Source organism: Muscardinus avellanarius (genome assembly GCF_963383645.1).
Source record: "Muscardinus avellanarius genome assembly, chromosome: 13".
Lineage (NCBI taxonomy): Eukaryota > Metazoa > Chordata > Mammalia > Rodentia > Gliridae > Muscardinus > Muscardinus avellanarius.
The window spans coordinates 34,571,108-34,591,542 of record NC_137799.1 but is presented as its reverse complement, the minus strand read 5'-3'; the positions used below and the strand labels follow the sequence as shown (position 1 = coordinate 34,591,542).

General features: G+C 40.0%; 1 protein-coding gene across 1 annotated transcript in view; it reads right to left on the bottom strand.

The window, feature by feature from the left end:
- Positions 1 to 241: 241 nt before the first annotated feature.
- The window catches only part of TEX10 (testis expressed 10), a gene marked incomplete at both ends in the record, with an annotated part of 38,990 nt that continues 18,796 nt past the window's right edge, over positions 242 to 20,435 (bottom strand). Inside the window, 6 exons of the mRNA XM_080709312.1 lie at positions 242 to 355; positions 1,426 to 1,636; positions 4,295 to 4,476; positions 6,379 to 6,459; positions 16,912 to 17,045; positions 18,684 to 18,772. Of these exons, the coding sequence (XP_080565438.1) occupies positions 242 to 355; positions 1,426 to 1,636; positions 4,295 to 4,476; positions 6,379 to 6,459; positions 16,912 to 17,045; positions 18,684 to 18,772 (811 nt within the window). The remainder of the gene's footprint in view (positions 356 to 1,425; positions 1,637 to 4,294; positions 4,477 to 6,378; positions 6,460 to 16,911; positions 17,046 to 18,683; positions 18,773 to 20,435) is intronic.

The following is a 20,435-nucleotide window of genomic DNA, read 5'->3' as shown; positions in this document are numbered from 1 at the left end:
TAGCTCCTATGGAATGTAAAATGCACTATTACTGTAAATATGTATCATGTATGTACTAGTCCAGGAAAGCAGTGTTGAATGGTGGAAAAGCCCAAGGGTTATTTTTATACTTCAGTGCAAAAGAAGGTTCAAAAGCGACTCCTTTAAAACTTTAATGACAAACATCCATTACATCAGTCTCTCTTTAAAATAAGATAAATGTGAATAAACAATTTCAAACATGAGGTACCAGGATGCGTGTTCAATACACTGTACTCAAGGTGCTGGGCCCCTGGTGGTGCCCAGTGACGTACACACTGAAGCAGTAATGCAAGTCTGTGAGCCACTGCTCCTGAGCGCTTCCACTCTTCAACGTCTGCAGAGAAAGAGTAAGAACTGACTGTACCCAAATCACTACACCACCTGACAGTATTTTTTCACACCTAGACATGACTTCTTAAAGCTTAGGCAATATTATAACCCCCATCTATAAATCACCACAGGAAGTCTGCTCACAAAAATGGAACTCTTAATTAGACATTACCATAGGTGGTGAAAATTACTAGTTAGACATATCAAGTATTACCGTTTTCTTGGTATGTCCCCTCCTGCACATGCTGGGAACTAATGAAATTTCACCATCAACCATCCATCCCGCACTGCTAATCCCTTCTCCTCGGCATTCCAGTATCGTATATATAGCCAAAGAGCCACCCAAGCAGGCAACGCTGAAGCTTTCAGCTTCCTCCCTCTGACTTTCTCTTACTATCCAGAGAACTAAGTGGATTAGAAACTGGCCTGAAATTGACCGTGGCTAAATTTCCTGAATGACAACTAGCATTTAGCACACACTTATCGTCAGGTATGCTGACCACTTGACTTGTATAAATAAACCCATTTAACCAAAACCCAAGTGCATGCGAAAAATGGCATTTCCATTTACAAGAGATAGGAAAACAAGGTTGGATAAGGAGGAAAAACAAACTGCCAGGCAATTAGTTAAACAATAGTCTGCATAACAGAGTCATGGTGAGAGGGACTGACTGCCTGGGCCTTTTCCAACTAAACTGTGGTGCTACCACCATTAGGTTTGGGGGTGGGTGGGTGGTACTGGAGTTCCTGGAAGCCCTTCTACCTCTGGGCTACACTCCCAGACCTATTTTTATATTTTTTATTTGGAAACAGGGTCTCTTAAACCAGAGGAGACTGGATTCAAACCTACGTGATCCTCCTGTCTCCGCCTCACAAGTGCAGGGATTACAAGCGTGCGCCACCACGCCTGACCCAGGTTTGACTATTTTAAGGCTTTTCCTTACAAACCCTAATTATGTCACAGTTAGATGCTGGACAACAGAGGAAGCCCTGACAAACCACCACCCTGGGCTTAATTCTAGGACCCCGTGCACGTTCCCCCACAGGAGCCTGCTCCAGTACCTTGCTTCTTACCGTGATATTCTTGATGATCTGCTGCACCAAGATGGCATTGCTCAACATATGTGATCTGAGGGGTGCGTGCTGAAGCAGCAGGCGCAGGAGCTGGCCCACAACGGGCAGCTCCTCGGGGCCCACTCTGTTCACACGCAGGCTCTGCAGCATCAACTTGAGGACTCGAGGCAAGAGAGCCAGGATGGAGACACAGGCCCCCCATAACTTGTCCCTACAGTGGGAAAGAAATGGAAAACTGACCTTGGTTTCCAAAACAAAATTTTCTCTTAAGAAATACAGCCTTTCTTAAGCACCACAAACCATAATTCAATCAACAATGTTCTCAATTTAACAAGACATTTTTGAAGACCTGGTGATCATACAGAATACAGAATTAGCCAGTAAATATAACAATCTACACATGCATACCCCTGGTTGTTTTTTTTTTTTTTAATCACTGGACACCAACTATTACACCACATAAGACACCAGAGAACAAGAATATTGCACTGGTTAAAAAAAGGGGGGGAAGCTGGGCGTGGTGACGCACTCTTGTAATCCCCGTGCTTGGGAGGCTGAGACAGGAGGATCGCGCAGGTTCGAAGCCAGCCTCAGCTGGCTTAAGAGACGCTGTTTCCAAATAAAAGATATAAAATAGGTCTGGGAGTGTAGCCCAGAGGTAGAAGGGCTTCCAGAAACCCCAGTACCACCAAATAAATAAGGGGGGGGGTGGTGGTGTGGTGGTACACATCTATGAACCCAGTACTTGGGCGGCTGAGACAGGAGGATTGCAAGCACAAGTCCAATTTTAGCAATTTAACTAGACCTTTTTCCAAAATTGAGGGGGAAAAAACCTTGAGGGGTTGTAGGCATATCCTGTATCTTGGAGGTAGAATGCCCCAGAGTTCAATTCCCAGTACCCCCCCCCCCAAAAAAAATGGGGAAAAAAAATCATGGAACTTTTTAAGCCCATGACCTGGATTCTAGACATGTTCAAAGTCCTAGGAATAGGGTGGATATTACTGCAACACTGTCATAGGAGGCCAGAAATGGTGAATCCAATCACCAATAAACATTATTCCTTAAGTGTTTATATACAGGTAGGGACAGATAAACTTGTAGCTAGCCTAACATTCTAGAAGAACATCATTACACAGAACAATATCCACAGGTTGCTAAAGGGTCTGACCTTAGTCTGTTGCAGCTTCTGGACCAGAAAGAACAATCCTTCCAGTCCCCAAATTTTTCTTTTTTTTTCCTTTTTTTTTTTTTTTGCGGGTCTGGGGATGGAGCCCAGGGGCATTCTACCTCCGAGCTACAGCCTGGACCCTATTTTTAATTCTTTATTTTGAAACAGGGTCTCACTGAGTTGCAGAGGGCCTCACTAAGTAGCTGAGGCTGTCCGCGAACCGCGATCCTCCAGGTCTCAGCCTCCCGAATGCTGGGATTACAAGCGTGCGCCACCACGCCTAGCACCCCCAAATTTTTCTAAGACAACCTAGGCCTCCAGCTATAGATTCCCAAACCTATTGGCTTACCAATTCCCTTTATGGAGTTTAAAAAAAAAAATGGCTGGCGTGGTGGGGCACGCTTGTAATCCTAATCCCCACGCTTCGGAGGTGGAGAGAGGAGGATCATGCAGGTTTGAAGCCAGCCTCGATGGCTTAAGAGACCCTGTTTCCAAATTTTAAAAAATATATAAATAGGTCTGGGAGTATAGCCTGGAGGTAGAAGGGTTTCCAGGAACCTGAGTACCACCAAAAAAAAAAAATTACTTGGCACCCCTCAGACACTTCCACCACCCCCTTAATTTTTCTTCAAGGCCACCCAACTGCACCAGAGGACACCCCCACACACACAGAATGGTCCAGCATCCTTCTACCACCCCAGGCCATATTGTCGGCTCTGTGACTCTTAGGAGCAGCTCTTTCATCATATGACAACCTCTCTGACTCCATATATGGCAATTGTTCCTAAGGCAGATAATGAATCTATTCTAGCTAGGCAGTGAGACCGACCCTCTTATTCACCCAGCTGATTGATACAGAGCTGAGCTCGCCATTTGCAAAGAGAAAAAAGACAAAGTGCAGATACAGCTAATAATGAGGCAAAGGCAGAGATATCCAGGGGCATTCTACCGCTCAACTATGCCCCAAGCCGTATTTTTTAGTTTTTTAAATTTATTTTTGAAACAGCGTCTCACTGCGTTGTGAAAGGGCTCACTTAGTAGCTGGGGCTGTCCGTGAACCGCGACCCTGCAGTCTCCACCTTGTGAATGCTGGGATTACAAGTGTGTGCTACAAGGCCTGGCTGCCATCTAACTTTTAAAATTTATAAGCCAGGTATGGTGTTGCACGCTTATAATCCTGATGCTTGGGAGGCTGAGAAAGAAGAATTGCAGGTTCAAGGCCAGCTTCAGCTACTTAGTGAGGCCCTCCACGACTTAGTGAGACCCTGTTTCGAAAATAAAGAATAGCCAGGCATGGTGGCTCACGCTTATAATCCCAGCATTTGGGAGGCCAAGACAAGAGGACTGAAGTTCATGGACAGCCTCAGCTACAACATGAGTTCCTTTGCAACTCAGTCCCTTTTTTAAAATAAACAATTAAAAAAAATATATATAGGGCTGGGGATGTAGCTTGGAGGTAGAACTGCCCTGGGTTTCATCCTCAGTACCATAAAATAAAATAAAATAAAAATTTAAAACAATTTATGGCTAAAAATGTCTCACTACAACACCAAAAGGATTTGTAAGGATCAAAGAAAGCTACCCTAGGTTTACACAAAGTCCCTGACAGAGAATAAACCATATTTTTACAATCTAATTTTCTCTTTTACTCTAATTTATTATTTGGAGAGAAGAAAAAAGATTAAGGTTTAAAAAAATTACCTCTTTTTTAAATGTTCTGCTTCCCCTTTCTCTAGAGTGAGTAAAAAATAAAGAAGACTGTAGCAACAAGAAGCCAGAAATGGCAGTAGAGTTTCACTAACTACACATGTATGATCCAGGAGCTTACAGATAACGCCAAAAATACAGCCAGCAGTACTGTCAGGAATCACAGTCAAACCAACCTGAGCAGAGGGAAAAAAAAAATCGAGAGATTAATTACCTCTTCACACATGCCCCTGGCCCCCAAATAAAACCAAAACCAATTAACTAGAGTTACCTTAAATAACTTCCACTGAAACTAGCATACACACTAACACATGACACTTGCCACAAATTAAAGTACTATTTTCCCTTGAGAATTTAATTCCAAAATTAAATAACCTTGAAAACATGCAAACACAAGGAAAAAACATTGGGGTGAGGGGAGGCAGTACTATGGACTAAACCCAGGGCCTCACACATGCTCTACCACTGAGGTACCCTCAGCTCAAGAAGTACTATTAAACAGTCCACTGCCCCTCTCCTTCATGACAAAAATCCTAAAATTTTCCAAATGTTACAATTTGTACTGCTAGTCAGAAATACCATTTATTTAAAAGGACTGTTGCATGCATCCACAGAAAATCTTCATGCTAACAATCACATTTAAAAATGTTTAGACTAAGCCGGGCGTGGTGGCACACGCTTGTAATCCCAGCGTTTAGGACGCTGAGACAGGAGGATCGCACAGGTTCAAAGCCAGCCTCAGCTACTTAGTGAGCTCTTAGCAACTGAGACCCTGTTTCCAAACCAAGTATTAAAAAACAAACAAAAAAAAAAAAAAAAAAAAAAAAACAACTAGGTTTGGGAGGGTACCCTGGAGGTAGAAAAGACCCTGAGTTCCACCCTCAGTACCACAAAAATAAATAAATAAATAAATAATAAAATAAAGTGTTTAGACTATTCAGACTGGAAAACTTTCGTTATCTGTCTGGTACCACTTATATTCCAGGTAATTAAACAGAGTTCATCTTAGAGTCTTCCTTCCCTTTTCCTATGATTAAATCAGTCATTCACAAATAAAGTACCTCTACTGGAGTTGGTAAAGAATACTACTGTACTAAACACTTGACTGTTTCACTTCCCCAAAACCCTTGAAGGACAATAAGGGTCATTATGGTACACCCATTCAACTAAAGAACACTGTATATATGACCTTTACGGTGGAGTCTAACTTCTGTGTATAAATATGACCTGAATAGCTTGGAAACTATTACTGAATAATCGCTTTAAAAATCTGGAAACTCCGAGGTCTTAATCTCCTCCACCAGGCCATTTGAAAATGGTGGCCCAAACTGGCTGGCATGTTGATTTTTCATTAGAATAATGAATAAAATCAAAGGCAATGGTGGGCATCTTTGATAATGCATGGGAAAAAGACTAGAAGTTTGATGGCATGGAGAAAAAAAGAGTACTGGGGATTCAAAATACTCTCTCCCAAGTCAGGAAAGTAACATTGTAAAGGGGTAAAAATGGGAATGTGGATGTTCTTGTAAAATTATCCAAACAGGTGAGTCTTTGGGAACATAATATCTGAGCCCTCCCTTACATTGTTAACATATTATAAAAAGCCAAAGCTCAAAATATAAACGATGAAGTTAAAAACAACAAAGGAGGCATATCTACTGTGGATGCAATAGTAATGGGAACAAGCGTACCCAACGGTCAGGAAACAAAACAGTCTCCAGTGTGAGCCCACTACTTCAGGGACCAAGACTCAGGCCCCGGACCACCTGGGTTTATGGGACTTAAGCTTTAAGTCTGTATACAGGATTCCCAATGCACTGCCAGGCCCACGTGGATTACAAGTCATAATAAGATCTGAAGTATCATTCTAAGATACGTAATTTCTCCCCTAAGTTGCAGAATTAGTAACAGCCAGGAAAACACCAAGATTTCTCAGCTCTCACCACATTAGGTGTGAGAGGCCACCATATCCTTAAGTTTAGAATTCCAGATGCTCTGTGGCCTTGGCAAACTCAATCTAAGCAATGAATCTGTGGTTTATTTTTTTAAGAGAAAAAAAAAAAAGGAAAAATATTTACCAAATGCTTACTGATGCCACTTTGCAGGATATCAAAGCTCTGACTTCGGGCAGGAATAACCAACAAACTGTGACAAACTGCCTGTCGAAAAAGGAGAAAACCAGTGTAATCAAAGCATGACATTTTAGGTAAGGAACAAATTCAACAGATTTTTAAGTTACTCTCTCTACTTAATAGAAAACAGGTAACAAAAAAAAGGACTTTGAAGATGTGAATGTCAAAATGTCAAAGATCAAACCATAGGGCTTCATATAAAAAAATTTCCAAATAAATTATCTCCTAAACTTTTTTTTTGCAGTATTGGGGATTAAACCTAGGGGTTCAAACAAAGATATCCCCCTGGCCCTAACTTTTAGTCTTTATTTTAAAAGTTGCAGAAGACCTCACTAAGTAGCTGAGGGTGAGTGTGAATCTGCAATCTTCCTGTCTCAGCCTCCCAAATACTGAGATCACAAGGATGCACCACCATGCCCGGCTATCTCCTTATCTCCTACACATTTACAGAACTGAGCTAGCTTAGCTGTCACGCACAGAAATGAGAGAATGAGACATCTTATCCTCTCTCACAACTTCCAAGTGGCCTAAGGTAATTGCTACAATAGAAAGATCTGAAGGGCATGACAAAGGGTTGACAAAAGCCTTTTTGCCACTTGGTAGGGGGGAAAAAAATCACAGAGAAGTACTTATGATCTAAAATATTAATACAAGTCAAGTATCCCTTATCCAGAATGCTTGGGACCATAAGTTTTCAAATTTTGAGGTTTTTCAGATTTTCAAAAAACTATACATTTGGCACTCTTATTGATAAAGGCTATGCAAGTATTTCAAAATCTAAAAAAATTTTAAATACTTCAGATTCCCAAATCCAAAACTTTCTGAAAGCTAATCAGGGTTAAAAAGTTTCTCGTTTCTCAGCATTTCAAATTTCCAATTCTTGAAATAGAAATACTAAAGCACATAACAGGATACACTGTTCAATTTAATAATCTTGGCTTCCTACTCCACAAAGGCAAGAAGAAATCTATAGGAAAAGAAGAAAATGTGGGAACTACATCCCTATATTTCTTAATTTTCTAAGTTCTAAAGAAAATAGAAAATAATAGCACCAAGTCTTTCCCAGGCATCAGACATAATACCAACTCCAGAATCAGAGTATAGTACTACCAAAAGTGAAAATGTAACAAACTGCATGGAGAGACAAAGACTGGTAGAATAAAGAATCTTACCCCAGAAAAAGACTGGTCAAACTAAGTTCAAGAGAACTACTACTCTCAAAAATCAAGGTGTGGCCAGGTGTGGTGTACATGCTTGTAATCCCAGCATTTGGGAGGCTGAGATAGGAGAATCACGGTTCTCAGACAGCCTCAGCTATGTAGTGAGGACCTTTTCAACTCAGTGAGACCCTGTTTCAAAATAAAGAATAAAAAACAGGGCTGAGGATGTAGCTCAGAGGTAGAATGCCCCTGTGTTTAATCCCCAGTACTGTCCCCCAAAGAAGGGGGTGGCTGGGAGTGTAGCTCAGAGGTAGAATGCCCCTAAGTACCATAAGAAAAAAAAATCAAGGTGTGTGTGTGTGTGTGTGTATGTGTTTTAGGGATACGGGGATCTTTGTTTTTGGTGCTGGAAACTAAATCCAGGGCCTCCTATATGCTAGGCATGTACTGTACCACTGAGCTATACCCCCAGCCCTGCATTAATGGATTAATATCCTGTTATTTATGGATTTTTTTTAGAGCAGGAAAAAATTTCAATAGCTCTTGCTTCTCTGTAAAGTTTCTTAGATTGATACTACCCAGATACCCAGCTTTTTTTTTTTTTTTTTTTTTTTTTGGGTGGTACTGGGGTTCCCTGGAAACCCTTCTCTGGGCTACATTCCCAGACCTATTTTATATTTTTATTTGGAAACAGGGTCTCCTAAACCAGCGAGACTGGCTTCAAACCTGCGCGATCCTCCTGTCTCTGCCTCCCAAGTTCAGGGATTACAAGCGTGCGCCACCACGCCTGGCGGGATACCCAGTTTTTAAATGGCAATTTTTATCAAAGAATAAAACCCCAAAATTCCAATTCACTTTCCTCCTTCAAAGCAAGCCAGTGAGCACTGCCATTAATAAAATGTAAATCACATTTGAAAATTACCCATTCAGCAATCAATGACCACTTTAACACTTCCCTTCTTGAACAATTCAGTTCAAAAGCCACTGCGGGGATCAAACTGGATAAACTCTGGCATTGAAGAAGGTGAGAGAAGACTTCCGGGAAGATGGCGACCGAGAAAAGCGGGGCTTAAGAGTCCCGCTAACAACCAATCTCCATTACCACAAAAAGAGCGCCTTTCATAGCCAGAAAACACCATCACCAGAAAAACAAAAAAACCACCAGGCTCCAGAGAGAAAGCGGAATGAGAACAGAGCTCAGGGCCACAGAGGAGACACACGCGCCCGAGGACGCGGCAGCAGCGCCATACTGCCGGCGGCAGCGACGAACTCAACGGACGGCTACAGCAAGCCAGGTGAGCCGCTGTGGAACAGCCAGGCGGGATCTTTCGGCGCAGACAGCATTTAAAGCTCCCAGTGGCTGAGCTCAGCACATGCTGCAGGGATTCAGAGTGGAAATCAAAACCAGAGAAGAAAAAATACGCCAGCCTCATGGCCGAGGGCGTGGCAGAGGCGCCATATTGCCACCGGCGGCGGCAGCAGCAGTGAATTCACCGAGTCCAGTACAGCTACATCTACGTACTCAAGAACAGTGAGTCAAATTGCGGGCCACAGAGGAGAAATCCCAGTATTGTGCCTCCTGGGACTTGACCCAGTGAGGGAGTGGTGGTGGCAGAGATATCACACCATAGGAGAGCGTGCAACCTGGCACCCCCCATAGTTTAAAGCAGCCTCTATCGACTCCCTGGGTCGGAGACTCTGTGATACAACCCAGTAAAGGAGTAGTAGGGTCTGAGATAATACAGACTCGAGATCCAGAGCACCTTAAGTGAAGCCATAGTGACCCAAGGGAAGAACCCAGAGAAGGCACAAACCTCCGAAATCATGGGAAAGAGGAATAACACTGAAGTAATGAATGTGCACAACCCCACAACATCAGAACCTGATAAAACAGAAAATCAGAGATTTCTAGAAGATCAAATCAGGAAAATAACTGTAGAAATAATAGAGGTGCTTCGAAAAGAACTCAGAGAGAGCCAAAAAGAGATAAAGGATGCAATTAATGAAGTAAAGGCCTCAATTCAAAGCACAAACAACAGATTAGAACACATGGAGAACAGAATCTCGCTCTTAGAAGATGAGCAATCCAAAAATGAATGCATAGTTTCTAATCTAGAAAAAGATATCCAACAGCAGGAATCTGACATTGAAGAAATATGGGCCCATCTTAAGAGAGCTAACCTAAGAATAATTGGAATAGAGGAGGGAAAAGAAAGTGAAAGCAAAAGGATCAACAATCTCTTCAAGGAAGTAATAGCAGAAAATTTTCCAAATATAGAGCAAGAGGTTGATACACAGATCCAGGAAACTTATAGAACTCCCTTTAGACAGGATCCGAGAAGAGGATCCCCACGCCATATAATTGTCAAAATGACCAATGTGGAAGCCAAGCAGAGAATCTTAAAGGCAACAAAAACAAAGGGCCAAGTAACATTCAGAGGCAAACCAATTAGAATCACTCCAGACTTCCCAAACCAAGTCATGAGAGCCAGAAGGGCTTGGAGTAACATATTCCAAACTCTGAAAGAAAACAACTTTCAGCCAAAAATTTCCTATCCAGCAAAACTTTCTATCAAATTAGATGGAGAAATAAGAAGCTTCCATGACAAACAGAAACTGAAGGAATTTATGTCTTCAAAACCAGCGCTAGAGAAAATACTCAAAGAGATTAACTACAAAGAAGAAATAGGTAACACACACCAGAACCAGAGAAACAAGATTCTCCATCCAACAGACAACTAAGATTGGTTATCTGTGGAGATTCATTATTTATGTTAGTCTTTTACCTATCTCTAAATTGTATTGTTTGCCTTTATTGTTAATTTTTAGGATTTCTAGTTGGAATATTAATATACCTTCAGATATAGCATTTGGAAATATTTTATCCAATTCTATTAGTAACTTTTAACTCTGTTTACATTGTCTTTGGATATACAATATTTTCTTTTATTTTTTAGGGAGTTTGTATATTCTTCTGTTGCCTGTGCCATTGAAATCATATCCAAGAAATCACTGCCAATTTCAATGTTGTGAGGTTTTATGACCCAGATTTTCTCCTAAAAGTTTATAGTCTTAAGATTTATATTTAGGTCTTTTATCTAGTTTGAGTTAATACTTGTATGTGGGATTAGGTAAGGGTCCAATTTTATTCTTTTCCATGTAATTATTATTTTTCAACAATATTTAGTTAAAAGATTATTATTTCCACCACCAAATCTTCGTGGAAACCTTGTCAAAAATAACTTGACAATATAGGGAAGAAGTTAGCTCTAGGCTTGTATTTAACTCCAATGGTCTATATATCTGCCTTTAGAACAGTACTAAACTGTCTCAATTATTGTAGCTTTATATGGTTTGAAATCAGAAAATATACATCTTCTAGCTTTGTTTTTGCTTCGAGATTGTTTTGGGTATCTAGAGTCCATATTCCATATCAGGATAGATTTTTTTTCTGAAAAATAAATATATGATAGTTTCACCTAAAAAAAAAAGAAAAAAATAATCTCTGGTAAGAAAGAAAGCAAAAAGAAATATTGAAATGTTATCTTTAAGTCATCAAAAGCTTGGTATCAGACAAATGAAACTGTTATGTGAGATTATCATTTTTAATTTTGGATAAATTGCTATAATACTAGATGTCAACCACTAAGCCAAGCATAGGAGGGGGGGATAGGGAGAGAATGGGGTGGGGATCGGGTGGGGGCTGACAGGGCGATGTGTGCATGTATGTCTACAAAAGTTTGTATCCCACTATGATGTATGAATACAGTGCACCAATAAAATAAAATTTTTAAAAAAAGGGTAAAAAAAAAAAAAAAAAAAAAAAAAGAAGGTGAGAGAGTTGAGGGAGCCCCCAGCAGGCTGTCCACAAACAGACCACACAAGACCCACAGCCAGTGGAACGGGGGAAATGCAAAGGAATGATGACAAGCAGAACTGTTCAAGTCAGTAAACATACTAAGTATAATGGAGCCAAGTCTGTGTGTCAGAGACAGCAGGTACACCAAAGAACAGAAGACAACTACACTGAACCCTGTGGTATTGAATTCTGGACTTACACCCACTAAGAGGACTAGAAATCCAATAGCAATGAGCACATTACGATTCTACATGTTGGCTTCTAAATACCATTATTCGTTGTTTTATACACAACACTGGTTTGCTATCAGCTAATAAAAGCTTCTTTTATTTGTAAATGGGAAAAGGAAAACATCTAAACTCTCCGACCCACTTAGAGGGAGGGGTCCCTGCTCTCCTCAGGACTGGGCTGATCTACAGGGAGAAACTCCACATCCATGATGCTGTGGGGCTGGGAGGCTGTGATCCAGAGAACCTAGAGTACTCCAGGACCCCTCCATGCCCAGCTGGCGGTACCCAGCTGGCAGCAAACAGGATAGGCTGCACAGGTACCCCTGCAACGAAGGCTCCTAAATCCTAGTTCCATCCCCAAGCCCCAGGGCAGAAGTTATCCAATGAGAACTGGACTTGTCTTGCTACCAACTACCAGCAGTCACTCCTATTTACCACAATGTGAGATTTTTCACTTTGAGCCATAATGGAATAATTAGGACAAGACCAGCAACCCCAGAGTACACAAACAGAAAACTCAACAAATGTAGAAAATGAGTATTCTTAACCTTAAACAATGGACAACAAAAGACTATGACACACGAGTGAAAGAAAACCAAAGTTGTAAGCCCAGAGACTGATGACCTTGGCTTTCTGAAGAAAGCACTTTATGGACTGCAGTGCAGCCAAGTATGGTGGGCTCCCTAATCAAGACAAGACAAAAAAAGGACTTGAGAGCTGTGGCAACTAGAATTTGTGTGGCAAAATATCCAAGAGGAGTACAAAGAGGTCCCACCTCCTCAGGTGTGCTGCTGAATACAAGCTGTGCGTGCACAGGAGCGTGGACAAGCAGCAGCTACATGGACAAGCAGGCCACAGAGACGCGAGTTCTGACCGGCAGAATAGATGGTCTCACACAACACATAGGTCATTCAGAGGATGCTCAGAAAGAGAGCAGAAAATAGGGCTATGTTAAGCCCTTGAATGAAAATTCGCAAACTTTTCCTGTGAAGAGCCAGGCAGTGAATATTTTAAGCGTTGCAGGCCACATACAGAACCGTCACATATTCTTTTGACAACTCTTAAGAAAAGGATGTAATACCAACTCTTAGCTCAAAGATGGAGTAAAAACAGGACAACCAGGATTTAGCTGAGAGCCTATAGTTTAATGACCCATACTTTAATAAAGCTACTTATCCTAGTAAGCCACACCAATAAAACTAAAAATCAAGATTCAAAAGGGCCAACCTAGGTGGATGGGGTGGAACGTGACTGTAATCCCACTTGGGAGGCTGAGACAGGAGAATCACAGGTTCAAACCCAGTCTCCTCAACTTAATGAGACCCTGTTTCAAAATAAAAAAGAGACACAGGGGTATAGCTCAGAGCAGAATTCCCCTGGATTCAATCTCCAGTATCTATCTATCTACCTATCTCTATCTCTCTCTCTCTCTCTCTCTCTCTCTCTCTCTCTCTCTCTCTCTCTCTCACACACACACACACACACACACACACACACACACACACACACTCACACGACCAAGCTAATCCTAAAATAATGGTCATTATTAAACAGGACAATAAGACTTACTAGCACACCACCAAATGTCTACTGTTCAATATCCTCTTAAAAATGACTAGCCAAGCCGGGCGTGGTAGCACACGCTTGTAATCCCCGCGCTTGGGAGGCTGAGACAGGAGGATTGCACAAGTTCGAAGACAGCCTCAGCTACTTAGTGAGGCTCTTAGCAACTTAGTGGGACCCTGTTTCCAAATAAAGAATAAAAAAATAGGGCTGGGGGGGAAAAAGGTAGAAAGAGAACAGGTAAAGTATTAGGCACATTACATATAGAAAAAGAAAGAATGAGCTTATATATCATTACATATTACATTATTATATAAAGTAGTATAGTATAATTTGCAAGTAGGCTGTGCTAAGTTAGAGCGAATAATTAAAAATATAAAAAAGAGGTATTCCTACTATGTCCAAAGTAGAAATAGAATAAAAAGCTAAAAATTTTAATATAAAAAAACTATTCAGTATCTTATACATGACAACTAACCTTAAGACTGTCTGCTGGGCCTGGAAAGGGAATCTTTTTTTTTTTTATTCCTCATTTGGCTGTGTCTGGAGTCTTGGAAGCTTGACCACCCTACGTTCTCCTACAAATGGACCTTGAGAGCTTGTTTGGAGGTTCCAGCAGGGGAGTGCAGCTACTCGTATACCCTTGACGGAAGACCGGTCCTCCTCTATTCGGGGAAGGTTGTCCTCTTCAACCGAGCATGCAGCTTCGGGAGGGACGCACATGGAGCGGTGAGGGAGGAAGGGGACACCCGCCTAGCCAGCCAGATCAACCGAGTCAACCCTGGCGATCAATGGGGTGACAGATGTCGCAGCCAGAGCGCCCTCACATCCATGGAAAGGGAATCTTTGTTAGGGAAAGGCATCACTGTCCAGAGATTTGTCTTCCCTTTCAGAACTTTCCCAGCATTACTATTTCTAAGAGAGAACCCACAGAGCTATTCCTTTAGTGATCAAGAATGATCACAAAACACCAAGTGAAAAACACAAGGTCCAGACCAGTGCAGAGTATGTTATTTCCATAAAAGGAGAATAGCAAAATAAACATGTAGTCATTTCAAGACATAGAAGAATCTAGAGCTGACACAAACAAGTACCAGAATTGAGAGAGGGAAAGTGGGTAGCTAAGAAATAGGGGATAAAAAAAGACATTTAAAAAAAAAATATGATTCATCTGTCCTTCTGAACTGTATTTTGTGAATACATACTCTTTTTTTTTTTTCTTTTGCAGGTCTGGGGATGGAACCCATGGGGGGCATTTGACCTCTGAGCTAAACTCCCTACCCAATTTTTTATTCTTTATTTTGAAACAGGGTCTCACTGAATTGCAGAGGGCCTCACTTAGCTGAGGCTGTCCACGAACTGCGATCCTCTGGTCTCAGCCTCCCAAATGCTGGGATTACAAGCATGTGCCACCATGCCCAGTGTGAATAAATACTCTTTTGTGTGTGGTACCAGAGACTGAACCGAGGAACATTCTACCTCTGATCTATACCTCCAGCTTAGTGTATTTTTTATTCTGAAACAAGGTCTCACTAAGTTGCAGAGGCTGGCTGTGAACCTCCTGCCTCAGCCTCCCAAGTACTGAGATTACATGGGTGCGCCACCTTGCCTGACTGAATACATACTCTTTAAAAACTCATTTTTCACTCACCAAGGCAGGTGACACTATCACAATATAACCAAGCAATCCCACTCTACCAGTAACTTGTCCAAATGAAAATAAAGTAGAAAAATAAAACTATTACAATAACAATGTAAAAATATATACGTTTTTCAAATACTTTTCACATGAAGACTAACTTAGGAACAACAAAGATTACCCACCAGGAAATTGAAATCATTGCTTAAAAACTTCAAAGACTAAAAATAAGACCTTCCAATTTCTTTTAATTTATGTCTTAACATTTCAAAGACAGCAACCTTGAAGTTTAATACATGGCCTTGCCAAATGTTCACTTCAGAAATACAGTTGATCACATTCTCATGACAACTGCCTTGGCTTTACACAGATGATGGGCTTATAAAAGACATTTAAATTGCCAGTTAGAAACTAGAGAGCTACAGGAACCAACATTTAGTTCAAGAATTCAAAAATATAAGGCCTAAAAAGGTTATGAGTTGTCTAAATAACCATACTAGCCTGGAATCTAGACCCGCTTATTCATCACAAAATGCTTTTACAAAATATCAGGGCATTTCCAATACATTAGAAGTGGTCTGTGCTTTAGACAATACTACTACTACTACTAATCTTGGCAAACCCAATTCCTGAATGTAGTATTTAAGAAATTATTTTCAAGGCCAGGCATGGTGGCGCACTCTTGTAATCCCCGCACTTGGGAGGCGGCGACAGGAGGATCTGCAGGTTCAAGAGCCCCTGTTTCCAAATAAAAATATAAAATAGGTCTAGGAGTGTAGCCCAGAGTTAGAAGGGTTTCCAGGAACCCCAGTACACCCCCCCACACACAAACACAGAACTGAATTTCAATCTGAGTTTTCTTCATTTGTTATGTGAAAGAGGTATATTTCAGATATTAAATAATTAGGTTGGTTACCCAATTCATGTCTTTTCACTTTTTTTTTTTTCTTTTGGTGGTACTAGGGTTGGAACCCAGAGGCTTTCTACCTCTGGGCTATACTCCCAGACCTATTTTATATTTTATTTGGAAACAGGGTCTCACTAAGGTGCTGAGAGCCTCATTAATCTGAGGCTGACTTCAAACCTATACGATCCTCCTGTCTCAGCCTCCCAAGCACAGGGATTACAAGCATGCGCCACCACACCTGGGGTCTTTTCACTTTTAAAAAATTAATACTTATGAAGAACCTGCAAGTAAGCACAGTATCAGGTTTTACAATAAGTAATAAAAAGAGGGTGTCATTGACATGACCTCAGTATCACAACCAAAGTCAAAGAGCCATGACAGAAATATGTTAAATATCTGTAAAAGATATAGTTCAGCTCTAAGAGACAGAAAGAAAATTCAGAATATAAACCGGGTGTCATGGCACATACTTGTAAATCCCAGTACTTGGGAGTCTGAGACAGGAGGATTGCAGGTTTAAGGCAAGCTCAGCTAATTACTGAGGCCTTCCACAATTTAGTGAGACTCTCTTTCAAAATGTAAAGAATAAAAAAAATCAGGCTGGGGGGTGTAGATCAGAGGTAGAACATTCCCAAGTTCAATCACCAGTACCTCGACAAAAATAAAATAAAATAAAAATAAAAGTGAATAAAGCAAAGCAAGGAGTGGTGATGCATGCTTGTAATCCCAGCATTTGGGAGGCTGAAACAGGAGAACCAAAGCAACTAGTGAAACAATCTTTTCTGCTTAAAAAGTCACCTTCAAAGACACCAACTACTACCAATAGTCCTTCAATAGCTAAGTCAAATTCTTCCTCTTCCGTGAAGCTTTTCCTCTTTTAAATAGACAGATCTACCTTACACTAAGTGTCATTCAAGTTGCTGATTTGTTCTTCCAGTAAGTACCTAATGATGAAAACCACTCTTTTACAAACATTTCCTATCTGAGATAATAAATACTTCAGAATAGGGATAATTTTTTTTACTATTCTATCACTAAAGACATCTCACACAAAGGCAACGGTAATACAGTAACCACTGGTGCTGCACAGAACTTCAGTCTCCTTGTAGATGCACTCTTACCTCTGTTATTTCCCAATGGTGTAGAAATTGGTCTAAGTCCGTCAGGTAGAGAAGCACAGGGGAGAGCGGTGTCTGGACAACATGAGGAACTCCTCGCAGGCCCTGAAGCCAAGTCAATTCCTCTTTGGAAAACCCTAGCGCAAAGAATCCCAATCACAAGTGCGTAAATTATAAAGCAGTTCATTCTGTATCATTTAAAAAAATAGAAAACATGAAAAAAAAAAAAGAAAATACTACCCTATTTGCTCTAAGTTTGTGGATCTCATATAGCATCTTAAGAAATTAATTCTAGCAATAGAGACAGTTAAATTGATTCAAAGGATATGATGTGCTGGGCTCTATCCCTTCTACTAGAACTTTACCACTTCTACCTATAAAGACATGAAAGGCATAATCTTTCCAATTAATGCTGTTAAAAAAAAAAAGCAAACGAGTAAAGCCAGTCATATACTCTTTCATATATACATACACAAATATATATATATGCCAAACACATTACATGTTCTTATATAACTGCCCTTCAAATGTTTTTAAATTGCGCCATCCTTCTAAGACAGTCTCTTACTCCCTCTTTCTCTTTGAGAGTGGGGGCTAGAGGAGGGGATCAAACCCAGGGCCTTGCACATGGGCAATGCATTTGTAACTCCTTTACATTTTAGCTGACAAAATTACTCCCTTACTACTTCTATTACACTTGGCCTAAGCTACATAGAAAACTTGCCAAAGTCCCTCCAGATAGGTAGCTGCTCTCAAAATGATCAGAATACTACTGATATTGCCCAACCTGGCTATTTGCTATGATGTTCAGATCACTATATTTACAGGAGTGCAGCCTAAAGAGGCATTATCTAGTTTGATAACACATAACAGTAAGGACTTCTAATCAGATTTCTAAAACCTCTGAAAACTTTTTGACAGGTAACTATTATTAAATATAAACCCCCAACCTTGAATGTGTTCGTCCAAGAATGCCAAATAAACGTGTAGGAGTTTACATTTATTAAATATTTATCTTGCCATATTCAACTTCATTAAGAGAACTTGTTGAGTTCTTTTTGGATTCTAGCAATATATTAACTCGATCTCCTAATTTCAGGTCTTCAGAAAATTCCAGAGTCTAATCATTATCATCTAAAATAGATGATTTGTACCCAGATTATAATAATGTAATCATTACAAAATAGAAATGTTGAGGTAGTACGATTAAAAAAATAGTAAAAATACCATCTAACTTCAGTATTTCTTACTCATTTTAGCAACTTTGTTTTGCAAATAGAATAGGGTAAGTAGAATGCAGAAAACAGCTAATCAAACTCTGATGTTATTACAGCAAATTGAAAAATTTTAAACATGTTTAGAATATATTCTGATAATCATTTTAAAACATGCAATAGGATTTTCACTGGCTATTTTAAAGAGCTAATTAGGTACAATTCTCTGTAAACAAGTATGAGAATATGGTTAAATAAGATTAGGAAGGAAATGAAAATACAGTCAATCATATAACATTCAAACAATCATCAAGTTTGGGGCACTTTTACTATGAACGGTTTAAAGAAGCTATTTATCATCCTTCCTCAGAAACGTGGCAATGCTGGGTACAAATATTTTTATATATTAATTATACTAAAATCTATAATAAAAATCATTCCAAGATACATTTATCATCTTCAAAACTGAGAATCAAAGATATAAAAGAGGTTTTAGGAGAGCCATGATTCACAGTAGCCTTTTAAATTATTTTAACCTTTCAAGAAAGTCAAAGTAGTTACCTGTAAGTGTGGAAAATAAGAAGCTGAAATAGTCCACATCACTCATCAACCAGTCTTTAACTGAATACTTCCACCCAGAAAACGACGACCTGTAATAAACAATGGAGAACTATTAACGGTCCATTTTTCTTTTCTTTTTGAGAGATGATGGAGATTGAACCCAGGGCCTGCCTGTGCTGCACCACTGAGCTACATCCCAAGTCCCATCATTTTCCTTTACAGAAAACAAGTCTGATTTAATAACTTAGACCCCTGGTACATACTGTTTTAGCTTTATAAATTAAGGGCTCAAGTACTATAAGTATCTGAATTCATACTAATATTTATATTTACATAAGGTTTCATTAAAAAGTACAACTGATCCATCCAAATATATAAGAGAAAATTTCCACCCCATTTCAAAACCAAACACTACAGGGCCAAGACAGGAGTTGTGCTTTTCGGTAATAAGTTCTGTATCTATGTACTTACTATTTGACTGTTATATAGTTATTCCTGAGTGAACTTCCTACCTAAGTAAAAGAAAAATCTGTATTTAAAGTCACTGTAAGAAAACTATGTGTTCCTATTCCTAGCAAAGTTATAACAAGGTCTACTTCACAATAGTACAACTAAGGTACTGGCAGAGGACTCAAGTATATATCTAAATGTGAAGCAGCTTCTCATTAAATGAGGACTATCTATTTGGTTCTTGCTTTGAGATCAGTTTTCAGTAACTTAAAAACCCATCAAGAGCCAGCCATGGTGGCACACGCTTGTAATCCCCACACTTGGGAGGCAGAAACAAGAGGACCGCGCAGGCTAGAAGCCAGCCTTGCTGGCTTAAGAGACCCTATTACCAAATATATATATATACATATTTTTTTAAATATATATATAAAATAGGTCTGTGAGTGTAACCCGGAGTTAGAAGGGTTCCATCCCTGGTACCACCAAAAAAGAAAAAAAAAAAAACAAGGCTAGGAACAAAACAAATGTGGATTATGGGTACAGTGAAAAAAGCTGAGAATAATCAGTCAACAAATTGAGCTTTGAGTAAATATCAGACAAAAATAGAAGTTTCTAATTTGCCCGTAAGAACTTAAAAAGTTTTATAATAGTTGTACTTATATTTATTTATTTATTGGTGGTACTGGGGGTGGAACCGAGGGGGCTTTCTACCTCCAGGCTATCCTCCCAGGCCTATTTTTATATTTTTATTTGGAAACAGGGTCTCACTAAGTTGCTGAGAGCCTCACTAAGTAGCTGAGGCTGGCTTTGAACCTTTTTGATCCTCCTGTCTCAGCCTACCAAGCGCAGGGATTACAAGCATGTACCACCACACCCAGCTGTACTTATATTTATTAATATTCTTTAAACTGGGGGGAGGGGGGAATTAAAGTAACAAAGTTTTCTGAGTATCATTCCTAGGCAATAAATAAAAACCTATGAAAGAAAAATCACAAGAGGTTTTATAAAAAGCCACAGTTGCTCAATAGAAAGGAGTACAAGAGTGTGTAGTTCCTCTTGAACTGAGTAAATACAGGAAGCAATTGTGCCATCCAGTGGCCAAAAGGAGTAAGCCACATAAGATTATGATTTGGGACAAACATTGTTTCATCACACCATTTTTTAAAAATTATGTTGACCAGCTGGGCGTGGTGGCGCACGCTTGTAATCCCAGCGCTTGGGAGGCTGAGACAGGAAGATAGCGCAGATTCGAAGCCAGCCTCAGCTACGTAGTGAGGTTCTTAGCAACTTAATGAGACCCTG